Below are 14341 nucleotides of genomic sequence, written 5' to 3'. Positions count from 1 at the left end.
AACCCCCAGAATTTATCTCACTAATACTTACAACAGAAGGGTTACAGCTCTCTCTCTCTCTCTCTCTCTCTCTCTCTCTCTCTCTCTCTCTAGCAGATTCACCTGCTTGGATACACGAATCAGAATCACTTTGTAACAAATGTATATATATATATAAAAAAGGAAATCCCCTCCATACTTTACTGATGTTCTATTTCGGGAAGAATTTCCATGAAATCCAGATTTTGTCGATTTTGATGGTGACCTCACCTTTAACCTCTTCCATAATTCAGGACATTGTCTGTGACCTGTGATGGACAGGCTGGTATACACCATTTCCAAAATATCACCCATTTCGCTCTTGTATTTTAGTTATTTATGACTGTGCTTAGACGTGAGGGGAATTTTTCCATTTGGCCATCTGCATATCCTCATGGGAGAGGGAGGGAGGGAGGTCTGTGTTTGCATGTAAAAATTCCATTTGTTTGATGTGTTTTGCTATCTTCAGAGAGAGAGAGAGAGAGAGAGAGAGAGAGAGAGAGAGAGTATTGGGTTCTTTGTTTTTTTGCTGTTGAGTTCGATGAGTCGAAATCTTACACACCATTCCTGTGGCAGTCGCTGACGAAGGACAGCTTCAGAGGGGCGTCAAGCATCGAGACGTTAGTGTTGAGCAACCTGGACAAGATCTCGAGGTTCGACTACGACGCTCTCTCCCACATGACCTTCCTGAGGGAGCTCTACATGAACACCTTCCCCGAAATAGAGAAGTACAGGTGGGTGCTGGTGGGGTATATCAGGGAAGTACACCGGGGTGTTGGAGGTGAGGGGTATTGACAAGGGGGGATTGGAGGTGAGGGGAAGTACACCAGGGCGTTGGAGGAGGGGTATTGACAAGGGGGATTGGAGGTGAGGGGAAGTACACCAGGGCGTTGGAGGTGAGGGGTATTGATAGGCACTGGTGGGTGAGGCGAGGAGTAGTGATAGATACTGGTGGGTACTGGTGAGGGGCATTGATAGACAGTAGTGTGTACTGGTGAGGGGTATTTGAATATACTAATGGCTTCTGGTGAAGGGGTATTGGATGGTACAGATATGTGGTTGTGAGAAATATTATGAGCTTCAGCTAAGCGGTGATGAGACCACAGGGGTACAATTTGGGTAGGTTATTACAGAGTTGTGGTACAGTATATTACAGTGTGACACACATGCACCCCCCTTCTAACCCCGGGGTGTACACAACACCCGGGACAGTGTATCGGCAGTGGAGGCTAATGAGTGTAATTGTGTGGTCAGGTTCCGGGTTGGCCACCTGCTGGCCACCGTCCATACACTGCAGAAGCTCCACCTCGAGGTGAGGGAGAACGCCCTCACCGACCAGATCACCGGGGCCTTCGGTCCCAAGCTGAAGGAGCTGCACATCACCGGCAAGAACCTCAAGGACATAGACGCCAGGACCTTCACAGGATTCCAGAACAAACACGAGCTGTTGCTCAGTATCACAGTGAGTAATAGAGTCTGACTCCTCTCTCTCTCTCTCTCTCTCTCTCTCTCTCTCTCTCTCTATTTCATGCCTCCCTCCGTTCTTCCTTGCTCCTCCTCCTCCTCCGTCTCCCCCTCCCTTGCCTCCATTCCTCCCTGACCCACAAAGCAAACACGAACTCCCGTCCATCATCAGGATGTGTTGTCCATTTCCTCCTCATGACTACGTGTATCTCCTCCTCCGGCCCTCCCTCCTCACCCTTCCCCATCTCATTCTGTCTCATGTTTCTCCATTTTTCTCTTTGATTCTCTTCCTTCCTCACCTTCCACATTGTTCAAGTGTCCGTGAGTCTAATTTTCTTCTCTTTTTTTTTTCAACCTTTTTCGTGTATAATTTCGAGTTGTCACATCCCTGGGACGTAGGTGAGAGACAGTCTCATCTGTAGATATTAGGAGAAGGTGTGAGGGAGAGAGATGGTTCTCGCAGGGAGCGAGACTAGAATAAACTTCCCACTTGTGAAGGGTTTTCTAACGACAACCACTGGTGTTTTGAGTCCCCAGCCACTGGTGTTATGAGTCCCCAGCCACTGGTGTCATGAGTCCCCAGCCACTGGTGTCATGAGTCCCCAGCCACTGGTGTCATGAGTCCCCAGCCACTGGTGTTATGCGTCCCCAGCCACTGGTGTTATGAGTCCCCAGCCACTGGTGTTATGAAACCCCAGCCACTGGTGTCATGAGTTCCCAGCCACTGGTGTCATAAGTCCCTAGCCACTGGTGTTATGAGTCCCCAGCCACTGGTGTCATGAGTCCCCAGTCACTGGTATTGTGCCCCAGCCACTGGGGTCATGAGTCCCCAGCCACTGGTGTCATGAGTCCCCAGCCGCTGGTGTCATGAGTCCCCAGTCACTGGTATTGTGCCCCAGCCACTGGGGTCATGAGTCCCCAGCCACTGGGGTCATGAGTCCCCAGCCACTGGTGTTATGAGTCCCCAGCCACTGGTGTTGTGAGTCCCCAGCCACTGGAGTCATGAGTCCCCAGCCACTGGTGTCATGAGTCCCCAGCCACTTGTGTCATGAGTCCCCAGTCACTGGTGTTATGAGTCCCTAGCCACTGGTGTCATGAGTCCCCAGCCACTGGTGTCATGAGTCCCCAGCCACTGGTGTCATGAGTCCCCAGCCACTGGTGTTATGAGTCCCCAGCCACTGGTGTCATGAGTCCCCAGCCACTGGTGTGATGAGTCCCCAGCCACTGGTGTTATGAGTCCCCAGCCACTGGTGTTGTGAGTCCCCAGCCACTGGTGTCATGAGTCCCCAGCCACTGGTGTCATGAGTCCCCAGCCACTGGTGTCATGAGTCCCCAGCCACTGGTGTCATGAGTCCCCAGCCACTGGTGTCATGAGTCCCCAGCCGCTGGTGTCATGAGCGGACTGGGCTGGGATCGTGGTGCCTGGTTCGCTAAGTGTGTGGGAGGGAGAGAGAGGAGGAAGGAAGGAAGGAGGAGGGAGGGAAGGGGAGCCTGGGGAAAGGGGAAGAGGAGGTGAGGGAAGGAGGGGGAGGTGAGGGAAGACTCATCAAGGAAGGTCAACAAAGTCGTGGCTTACACGCCCGCTGGTTAAGGACAGTCATTTTGACCCTTAAATCCACCGTGTCTAAGGACTCCTCGTTACCCGTGCTAGAGTGACACACGTATTCGTCTCCGACCTACGTTCGTAAGGGCTTCACAGCAGTACACACAGGTGTGAATCCCCACCTTAATGCTGTGACAGGTAGCCAACTTCAAGGCACAGACGACGTCGAGACAGCGCATGCGCAGTCAGTCGAACGAACACGATACATTCCACCCCCACCCAAAAAAAAATATTCAATGTGAGTTGTATATAAGGTTAAGCTGATCCGAGCTTAAGATAATTCATAGTCTTTGTTCTTCTTCTTCTTCTTCTTCTTCTTCTTCTTCTTCTTCTTCTTCTTTGCCTTTGCGTAAGAAATGCGAAGCTGAACTATACTGATGTCTTTTTCTCTTCCTTTTTTTTTCTCTCTCTTTTTAGAACAGTGGCGGTCTCTCTCTCTCTCTCTCTCTCTCTCTCTCTCTCTCTCTCTCTCTCTCTCTCTCTCTCTCTCTCTCTCTCTCTCTCTCTCTCTCTCTCTCAAGCCTGGTCAAGAGACAACGGACGCCTATAATCGATGGCTCCGGTCATGAAATGCATATTTCAGAAAGACCAGGTTCCACGTCACCGAGGGGAGAGGCCCCTGGGGAATGGAGTTCCTCTGCATTCTTCCCCCCCAACCCACCTCCTCCACCACCCCATCCTCTACTGCTAGTGTGTCCAGCCAAGGCACCTGACGGAGGGCTGGTCGCCCCTGTTACATCTGTGGAACGAGTGATCATAACAACGATCCTTGTAGATTAACATAAGTCGTGTGTCTGTGTGTTGATGGTCATATCTACTGTCTCCTTCTGAGGACCTGGCCCCGGCCAACTCATCAGCTTTGCTAGTAGTAAGTCCCTTCTATTCATTTTTGATGTAACTGCTCATTATATGCTCGATCTATCCATTATCTAACCTGTTATCCTATCTATCCCTCTGGCAAAATCAGCGTCGACCACGTCTATCTATCCCCAGTATCTATAGCTCCTATCCCTCTGTCTGCCTTTTATATCCTCAGCATACACCATCCCCCATCCCCCACTCTTACCTTAGTATCTATCTCTCACTCCACCATTGACCTCATCCATCTTAATGTCCTATGGCGTCTCGCGTACTCATTAACAATTGATTATTTCCCTTATTCCAATCTATTTCTCAATCATTGAATCTCATTATTATCTGATTCCATTTACTTGAATGTCTGTCTCATCTACCCACTTCTCTGTAGCATATCTCGTGTACCAAGATTTGCCCCTCATCTACCCTGTCTCTCCTACTATCTACTGTCGTAGGATCTTGTATCTGCGACGTCAGCCCCACTAATCTCTCACATCCTGGTCAACCCTACTGTCTTATGCTGCATTATTTTTACCCTCGTGTATCGCAACACGTCCCTTGTTTTTTGCCGTCTACTTCATCATCCAAGACATCTACCTTCATGATCTACTTTTGACCCCTGTCTCTACCAAAGTATAACCCCATATATCTACTTATCTACGCCGTCCACGACGGTAGACCTCACCAATATCATCTACATGTGTGTGTGTACGTACCCTTCCTCCTTCAGGACACCTCCATACAGACGCTGCCCGTGGGGCTCCTGACGCAGCTGTCGGACGTGGCCTACCTGTCCCTGGACCTCCGTCGGAACCAGCTCAAGTACTTCCATCCTGAGGTCCTCTATAAGGACGGCCGGAACTGGGAGAGCAAAGGCACTACCTTCGTTGCAGGTACGGTTGGTCACCCACCCTCTCATCCATGGCAAAAAGATATCCCTCTCTTCCCCTCTCTCTCTCTCGAAGTTATATATATATATATATATATATATATATATATATATATATATATATATATATATATATATATATATATATATATATATATATATATATATATATTCCTATGAGTCCACGGGGAAAATGAAACACGATAAGTTTCCAAGTGCACTTTCGTGTAAAAATCACATGATCAGGGGAGACACAAGAGAGAAATGTAAGTCAGTTGATATACATCGAAGAGCCAAAGCTAGGACGCCATTTGGTAAACATGTGATTGTCAACTGACTTATATTTCTCTCTTGTGTCTCCCCTGATGATGTGATTATTACACGAAAGTGCACTTGGGAACTTAACGTGTTTCATTTTCCCCGTGGACTCATAGGAAATTCTTGATCACGCGCAAAATTGTGATCCTTTCCAATATATATATATATATATATATATATATATATATATATATATATATATATATATATATATATATATATATATATATATAGTCTTTTGTCAAAGCTTTGTTCATATAGGTCTCTTTGTGTCCAATCTGTTTATATACCAGTTGTGGTTAGCTTATCAGTGTGATGATGTAAGTCTTTGTTGCCTGCACACAGACACAGACACTGACACACACACACACACACACACAGCACACACACACACACACACCACCACTGCCACTCCTCTTAACGAAGCAAATTACTGTTACTGCTGGACAGAGTAGATAAATGTACCCACCTAGATGTCTGTATCTGCGTAGGTATAAATGCGTCTGTCTCTCATTCTGTCTTTCTCAGTTTCTTCTTACATGTTTGTGTACGCATAGCCGTGTCCGTCTGTCTGTCTTTATGAGTCTCTGTCTCCCTGTATATGTAGATGTGTGTGTGTGTGTGTGTGTGTGTGTGTGTGTGTGTGTGTGTGTACAGTGATCATGTTTTTATCATGTTATCTCACTCTCGTGCAGGAAAATACTGGGACATGCTTGTGAAAATCTCACAGTCGTCGGTTTTTGTTTATTTTGTAAGCCAGTAATCAGCGACCTCGACCCAAGATCTGGACATATTTAGCCCTTTTTTTAACCGGATATTCCCCAAGCGTGCCATGGACCCGGCCGGATATTACCTCCGTAACCGGATTATGCGTGACCCTGTTTAGGTGCCAACGGATCAGGGTTTACGGTGGGACGGGTCATAACAGGATGGACCGACCACAGGACCGGTGATGAACCACAGGACCTGTCATAGACCACATGACCTGTCGTCATAGACCACATGGCCTGTCATAGACCACATGACCTGTCATAGACCACATGACCTGTCATAGACCACATGACCTATCATAGACCACATGACCTGTCATGGACCACATGACCTGTCATAGACCACATGACCTGTCATAGACCACACGACCTGTCATAGACCACCTGACCTCTCACGGACCTCGTGATTTGTCATGTTGGAGGCTAATTCGGGCTGCCAATGACAGCAGCTCAGTACACACACAGCTGGGTAAACTCCTGGTAAAGTTCTATTCTTACCACACACACACACACACACACACATATATATATATATATATATATATATATATATATATATATATATATATATATATATATATATATATATATATATATATGTGACTTGTCTACCAAATGGCGTCCTAACTACGTCTCTTCGTTGTATATCAAGTGACTGTTATATTTCTTTCTTGTATCTCCCCTGATGATGTGATTATTACACGAAAGTGCACTTGGGAACTTATCGTGTTCCATTTCCCCGTGGACGTAAAGGGATATACCTAATCACGCGCTCAATTGTGGTCTTTTCCAATATATATACATATAAGAGTTTCGCCTTTCCTAGAAATATTGTCTGCTACATTGACACACCCCAGACTATACTCCTGGGCCCTGTTATCTTGTCTCCTCGCGTGGTGTACCCTGTGATGTACACCTGGGCTCAGTTATCGAGCGCCTCCGGCCTCTTGGCGAGTGGGAAAAAAAAAAGAGTCTCTCTCCTGTATAAAGTGATCTTATTAAAGAAGCAACGAGAGAGCAGAGGCCATGAAGGCAATTTGTCTTGGTCCTAAATTAGTTTCAAGCAATTTCTCTCTTTTTCCTACTTGTTTTTTTTTCTTCTTCTTCTTCCTCTTCTTCTCTTTCTTCTTCTACGAGATGGAAGACAATGGCGATTTTTCTTTCTCGGTGAAAATTAATTAGAATGAAGAAAAGAAAAAGAAAGACTTGTAGGACGCGTCTATCTTATGAGTTCTTGCTTTTCTTAGGGAGATGCGGAAGGGGGGAGACGTGGCAGAATGTAAGGGTTGGCAAAGATACGAGTGACAGAGCAAAGCTGCAGGGGGGGAAGGGTACGGTCATATATGCCAGAGAGGGCTGGGTGAGGGGAGGAGGTGGTGTGTGTGTGTGTGTGTGTGTGTGTGTGTGTGTGTGTGGGAGAGAAAAGCTTACGTAGCTACTTATCTGCAATTACCAGTTTGTACGGTACGGTAAGAGATTTCTACGTTCGTGCGATCCCATCTTAAGTCATGGTGTATATGTATGTGTGTGTGTGTGTGTGTGTGTGTGTGTGTTTACATAATGCATGCATATATCATATCAATATAAAGATACCATTGAGCAGGTTCACTACAGTCATTCCCTTCTGGTGTCATTTTTGAAAATTACGTCGTGCAAGTTATAGACTTTTGGAGAACAGAAGAGGAAATTCAATTTGGCGATATACGATTTGAATAACCTATGTACTAGGATGCTGTATATGTCTCATCTGTGTGTATACTACGCATTCGAGACCCTTGTAACGTGAGACATTTTTGGAATGAGAAGGATTCGCATCCCGATGTGGGCGAAGCTGCAGGCTAGGAGATTTGTGGCTTCTCCACGCTGTGTGTGTCCTAGACACACACAGCGTGGAGACTATGTATAATATTAGCATTCCTCATCAACACACACTCACACACACACACACACGGTGCGGTGCGCGGTGTACGTGTGGGTGTAATGTGCACCAAATCATAACGGTGAAAATAATTTACTAATGGTCATCTCCTCTTCTTCCCCTTTGTCCCTGCCGCGTCCCTACGCACACGGGGTGGTCGGCCCTTCACACACAATGTGGTCGGCCCTTCACTCACAATGTGGTCGGCCCTTCGCTCACAATGTGGTCGGCACAGGTGGACTGGCCCTGGAGGGCAACGAGTGGACGTGCGAGTGCTCTCTGGTGTGGCTGGGCAAATGGCTCCGACGGTGGCTCAGGGAGACACTCCAGATACACACGGCCATGCTCAAGGGCGCCCAGCAGGTAGGTCCCTCTCCTGCACCTCAGTAGAAGCAGCCCTTTCTACCCTCTCCGAACTCCCATAGATATATAGTTAACGAACCTCCCGTTCTATCCTCTCCTACATCCACAGATATGGTTATTTCTTCCTCTCGATTTATCCATTTTATCCTCACTTCCTCCTCTGGACATAGTCGTTCGACCTTCCCTGATGGTGTAGGTATAGTCATCCCATCTTCTCCTTCCCCTTTAGACCCAATCATTCCACGTTTTCCCCCTCCTCCTCCTCCTCCTCCTCCTCTAGACACAATTAGATTTACGGTTTCATTAAAGCATTATAATGACCCCCCTTTCCTGCTCTCCTGTGCTCTTAAATGTATTAAGGTATACATCTATCTGTTGGCCTATAAGGCAGAAATTCAGGGGTAATGAACATGAGATTTTCGTGCTTCAACGTAATGTCTTTCTTATAACGTTGACTCGCGTCATTAGTCAGGGCGGAGCGACGATGGCACTGATTAGCTTCGTGTAGTAGTTTGATATACTCTCTCTCTCTCTCTCTCTCTCTCTCTCCTCTCTCTCTCTCTCTCTCTCTCTCTCTCTCTTTCTAAACCTGCTCCACTCTCCCCGACAGGTCCACACCCTGGCGCGTTCCGCCACCTGCATCGACCCTACCACAGGCCAGCACATACCGCTGCTGGACCTCCGTCTCGAGGACTTCGGCTGCCACACCTCCGCCTACAGTAAATCCGCCCACGCGCCGCCCACGGCCACACCCAGTGTCTTCATCACGGGCCTGGTCACTACGCTACTGCTCGCGCCCACGATCCTGGCCCTCCTGGGTTCTTGATAGTGAAGCCACCCGGCTAATTCTCACCCCAAGGGCATCTACCTTCAATGGCACAATAACCTAAGCCGACAAATGTATGTGAGCGGAGTGTACGTGTGCGTGTGAGTGTGTAAATGGCGAGAGGAGTAAAGTGTAAGGGGATCGGCAGAAGGTACGGATTGAATTGGAGACTGACGGAGTTGGAGGCAACTGAATTAAAAGAGTTCAAACATGAGCCACGGAGGTTGTTTATCCCCCTACCATCGTCTGCTGTTCCGCCCGCATGTGTGCTCTCCCCCCCCCCCACGCTGACATTGCCACCGGTAGGAGCCACTGCGTCGTCGTCATGACTCACAGCACCTTCAGGAGGGCAAGTGAGTCGTCGTAGTCCCTTCATAACACCGCGTCAGGATGGCCGCTGTATCGTCGTAGTCCCTTAACAACACCGTCAGCAGGACCGCTGAGTCGTCGCGGCCCCTCGTAACATTACCAGGAGGGCCAGAGTGTCGTCGTGGTGCCTGAAAACACCACCAAGAGGTCCTTTATGGCTTCATAGGGCCTCACAACACCTTCAGGAGGGCTACTTCGTCATCGTTCCAGCTCGCAACATCACAGGAGGGGCAGTGTGTCGTTGTCTTCCTGGCTCACAACACCTCCAGGAGGGCCACCGCGTCGTCTTCATGACTCACGACTCCATCAGAAGCACCAGCGTGTAGTCGTCATGGCTCACAGCACCTTCAGGAGGGCTGGTGTGTCGTTATCGTGGCCTAATAATACCTTCAGGAGGTCCATTGTCTGTCGTGGAGGCTCAGACCACCACCAGGAGGCCACTCACTGTGCGGTCGTCGTCACCTCAGGAACCACAGCGACGACGAAGACGAGGAGGATAAAGGGCGATGGTGACGATGGAAGGTGACGAGTGATGGTGATACTGTTGATGACAGTGACGATCCTGTCGATGGTAGACATTGATGGTGAAGATGAAGGTGATTGATGGTGAAGACAGTGAAATCATCATGGTCAATGGTATGGTTTGGTAATTAAGATGTTAGTGATGGTGACGATGGTGAAGATTGTATTAGTGATGGTGAAGATTATGTTGGTGTTGGTTGGTGATAGTGAGGATTAATGCTGAGTGACTGTGGTGGTGTTCGTGTGGGTTTTATGGTGAAGAAAATGGTTCTTGATAGTGATAAAATTATCGTAGATAGTGAATATCATGAAGATGATGATGATGATGATGATGATGGTGGTAAAATTAGTAAAGAATATATATATATATATATATATATATATATATATATATATATATATATATATATATATATATATATATATATATATATATATATATACATGGTGATGGAAAACACGAATCAAATCCGTACCAGTGGACAGTGACGTGACTTAGTGCGACGAATCCTTATTCATAAAGTTAAGGCAACGCAGTCAGCTGCAGTTTTTGTCAATCATAGTTCATAAGGCAGACGAGACGGAAGAAGCATATCATTTGGTTAAGAAATGAGTGTTACCAAGGAAGGAAGATTTTGTGAGTGAATGCTGAAGGAAGAAAAGAAATCCCGGGTAATAAGACTGCAAAGAAACAAGTGAGAAATACGAGTCCTTTTTTTGTGAAGTTCCTTTAGGGATGTCTTAAGGACCCTGGACGCTGGTTTTTTCTACATATGTGGAGTTGTGGTCCACTTTTTAACGCTTGTAGGTGTTGGAGGAGGAGTTGGAGGAGGAGGAGAATGGCTAACGGTATTGTTAGTGGGAGGAGAAAAAAAAAAAAAGCGAATCACAAGCGTATGGGTCTAATGCCTCACCAACTGGGAGAGATAGAGGATAAGGGATCGACCTTATAGTACGAGACACTGACCAAAGTCTCCGTGACCTCCGTCTCTCCACCATGGACACTGCAAAGGTCTGTTTGTGTTGAGGTGGGAGTGGGAGGAGGATGTGGAGAGCCGCGCGCGCCCCTCCCTTATCAATCACTTAGTGTGTGGAGGGGCCTATATTAATGAATGGGTGGCGCGCCCTCCCCCACTGTGTTATAATCAGTCTGTTACCTTGGGAGAATTATATTGTTATATTGATAATCTGAAAGGTTGGGTGGGTGGGTGGGGGGGGAGGTTTGAACCTAATTACCTTTGATTGATGTCGAAAAGGTCATATGATTAATTACACTAATGTCCAGTTCTTATCATTACGTTGGTGTAACAAGGTCATTTCTGTCATTATTGGTGGTTCTCACTTGACCCAGAACAATTGTCGGCCTTCTACACGAATGGACGTAGATATTCTATGATAACAAAAAGAGTAATTGTCATTAACACGAATCCAGTAATTAGTCTTTAACCCTTTCCGTAATTAATCCAAGGTTTCGTATATATATATATATATATATATATATATATATATATATATATATATATATATATATATATATATATATATATATATCATTAATCAGAGGTAACGAGGATAAAATTGATCACGAAAATAATTGAAAATTGCAACCCTCAGTTAACGCTAGTCTAACAAGCAGTGTCTTGGTCATTAAGGATGAGGCAATTAGGTCCATATGCCCTTGGATCTCTATTGTTTTATAGCACTATGCCACTATAGATATATATCATTTTAGGCATCTTGGTAGCTACTTCTTGCACAGAGCCTTCGGTCACTGGTGAGGTTTCGTTGTCCTGCTGTCTCCTGTATGTTTACTCTTTGTTTGGTATGTCCACCCTTACGTGTATGTTGATCAGAAGTGTCTTTCGTTACACTTGTATGCACATACGCAGACACACAGACACACACACACACACACACACACACACACATATTTCCATGTAAAGACATTCGTGCATACACATACACATGTATGTGTACACAAACACACACGGACATGTACATGTGTGAATGTGTATGTATACAACAGAGAGCCATACTTTTAACACATACATAAATCAAAGTATTTTCCCCCCACAATTTTGATTTACTGAAAAATCACTTAACACCTCATTGCCTTTTTCTTTAACTCTTTTATTTTCGTGGCCATTGTTAAAAAGCCTTTTCTTTTTTTATTTTTTTTTAAAGTTCATCCCTCTACCGCTAGGCGGCGTCTGGTATAGACCCCACGAAAGTCGTTCTATAAACACATTTAAGTATGAATGTGAAAACTTTTATCTGCTAACTCATTGTAGAATACCAATGTACAGGAAGGAATTCTTTAGAGTATATTGTATATAGATTTACTATTTTGATATTTCCCATTTGATAGATATTGTATATATTGTAGGTGTCAACAGGTTCTATACCCAATAGAAGCAGGCAGTTCCAAGGGGAAGGGAGGAGGGTGGGTAACCAAAATAACATTGTCGAATCTCTGGTCGTCGCTTCTCATGGTTACCGATACCATATAATACTCATAGCTGGGTTGTCATCCTCACCGAATTTTGTACATCAAACACACACACACACACATATCTTCCTGCATCAGTCCGAGTGTGTGAGAATCATGATCGCTTCGTTCTAACCTGGGTGTCACAAAGTTTATACCGACTTTTGCAAATGTATGAAAATCAAAAATATATTATGTATTAACTCGAGGTGTGAGACGGGTGGTGTGGATTTTGTTATGGATGGGTGTGGTGTGTTGTTATTATGTCAGTGTGGGTGTAGAGAACAGTTGTTCGAGGCAACACTCACAAGCAAAACAATGAACAGACGTGTGTGTACACAACCACGTCATAGTACAACAGAAAGAAATATGGAGTGGACAAATATAGGCACACTTACACACAAACAAACTCACACAGAGACGCACACATGTGTACATATCACACACACACACACACACACACACAGCCAAACAACTACCCCCACACGCCAGAACACACCAAAATATGCAATAAGGAGAGCAAATGCCATTTTAGACTGGGTGTACACAAGGTCGAGAATCCGAAAGACGCCAATTTTGATCGAGTTGAAACAGGCGACGTAGTTTACATTACAATAAAACTGGTAGTTATATATGTAATGGTTAATGATATGTACCTAAAACACTTCCTATTATAAATTGGGGATATTATCATTATTATTAACGTTGGAATTTGCTGTAGGTAATTGGTTCATCCATCTGGCACACACCAAAAGATATAATCACCGACTTGAATTGTCAAATTGGAGATTTCTCAATTAGTTGATAATGTTTCTACATGGAAAATACATTAGCGTCACACCCTATGGCATTGTAGATTTTGGAATACTATATGTTGATTTGAAATATTACTTGAAATCAAAATAAAAAAAAAAAACTGGTCTGAATCTGGTGTTTTTATTTCATACCTAAGTCTCGAAAATGAGTCGAAAGTGTACGGCTGAGGAGGGACTGAGGAAGGAAGAGAGACAGACCACCTCCCCCAGCAGCAGACGACTCACTCAAACATTTTGTGGAGTCCTATCGTCGACTTATATGCCATGCCGTGATGTTCTCGTTCGGAATGCGCTCAGTTACATGGTCGATCCTATCGTACCGGCGATATTGGTGAGTCAATCGTACGGTGTCGCGTCCAGCTCGAGTGGAACGATTCACTGAACCCTTGGTTGCTTCACATTGTTTCATATGGCGTCATCGACACGTACCGGACTCCCTTCGCTTGGCGCGGGGGTCCACAGATGTATTTTGTTGTATAGCGTCGCGTCATCCAGCAGAAGAAATACAATTTGTACAGTGGTAATGGTTGTTAAAGAAAGATATCACTTCTATTAGAATGGTATATTAATCTAATATATGAACAGAAACGGTAAAAAAGATGAAAGTGTAGGTGGCGCTGGGACAAGAAATGTTCATCAGTTGGTTCGAAACAGTGTCGAAACAGCTGAGAGAGAGAGAAAATGACTCGGAGATTGAAATGTTTGTCAGAGGTTTGAAATACCATGGTCGAACATGTGAAGCACTCGTTCGAGTTGTCTCGAAGTTCCCCAGACGACAAGTGAAACTAGCCACCGGTTGTTATCAGTCCTTCTTGTATCTCATAAATTCATCCATCCATATCAATTTCTTCACTTTTTTTTCCCCCCTACCAAAAAAAATCTACAGAAACAGCAGCAGTTCCGACTGTCTCCTACCCGTCCATCACTCACGCCTTCCGATACGTTCTGACCATGATTCGAATGCGGGATCGCCCGACTCAATTCACTGGAGTGGAAGTCTAAAACCCAGCTCAGACGCAGTCGAGCCGGCTATAGGGTCAGTCCAGCTCACATTCCTCATCAAGTACTGAAGCTATTGGAAACTATAGTGCGCATGACCCATCCCCTTTTACATAAGTGGAAT

General features: G+C 45.5%; 1 protein-coding gene across 3 annotated transcripts in view; it reads left to right on the top strand.

The window, feature by feature from the left end:
- Window positions 1-11382, top strand: part of LOC139757187 (uncharacterized) — a 105843-nt gene extending 94461 nt beyond the window's left edge. For all 3 annotated transcript variants that reach the window (XM_071677324.1, XM_071677322.1, XM_071677323.1), the window contains exons 6-10: window positions 595-752; window positions 1273-1480; window positions 4671-4833; window positions 8071-8198; window positions 8809-11382. In XM_071677324.1, the coding sequence (XP_071533425.1) occupies window positions 595-752; window positions 1273-1480; window positions 4671-4833; window positions 8071-8198; window positions 8809-9024 (873 nt within the window). In that variant the 3' untranslated portion in view covers window positions 9025-11382. The remainder of the gene's footprint in view (window positions 1-594; window positions 753-1272; window positions 1481-4670; window positions 4834-8070; window positions 8199-8808) is intronic.
- Window positions 11383-14341: the final 2959 nt, after the last annotated feature.

The sequence above is a fragment of the Panulirus ornatus genome, chromosome 25, assembly GCF_036320965.1.
Source record: "Panulirus ornatus isolate Po-2019 chromosome 25, ASM3632096v1, whole genome shotgun sequence".
NCBI classification, from domain to species: domain Eukaryota; kingdom Metazoa; phylum Arthropoda; class Malacostraca; order Decapoda; family Palinuridae; genus Panulirus; species Panulirus ornatus.
The sequence above is the reverse complement of the archived record's forward strand: the minus strand, read 5'-3'. Positions and strand labels throughout refer to the sequence as shown.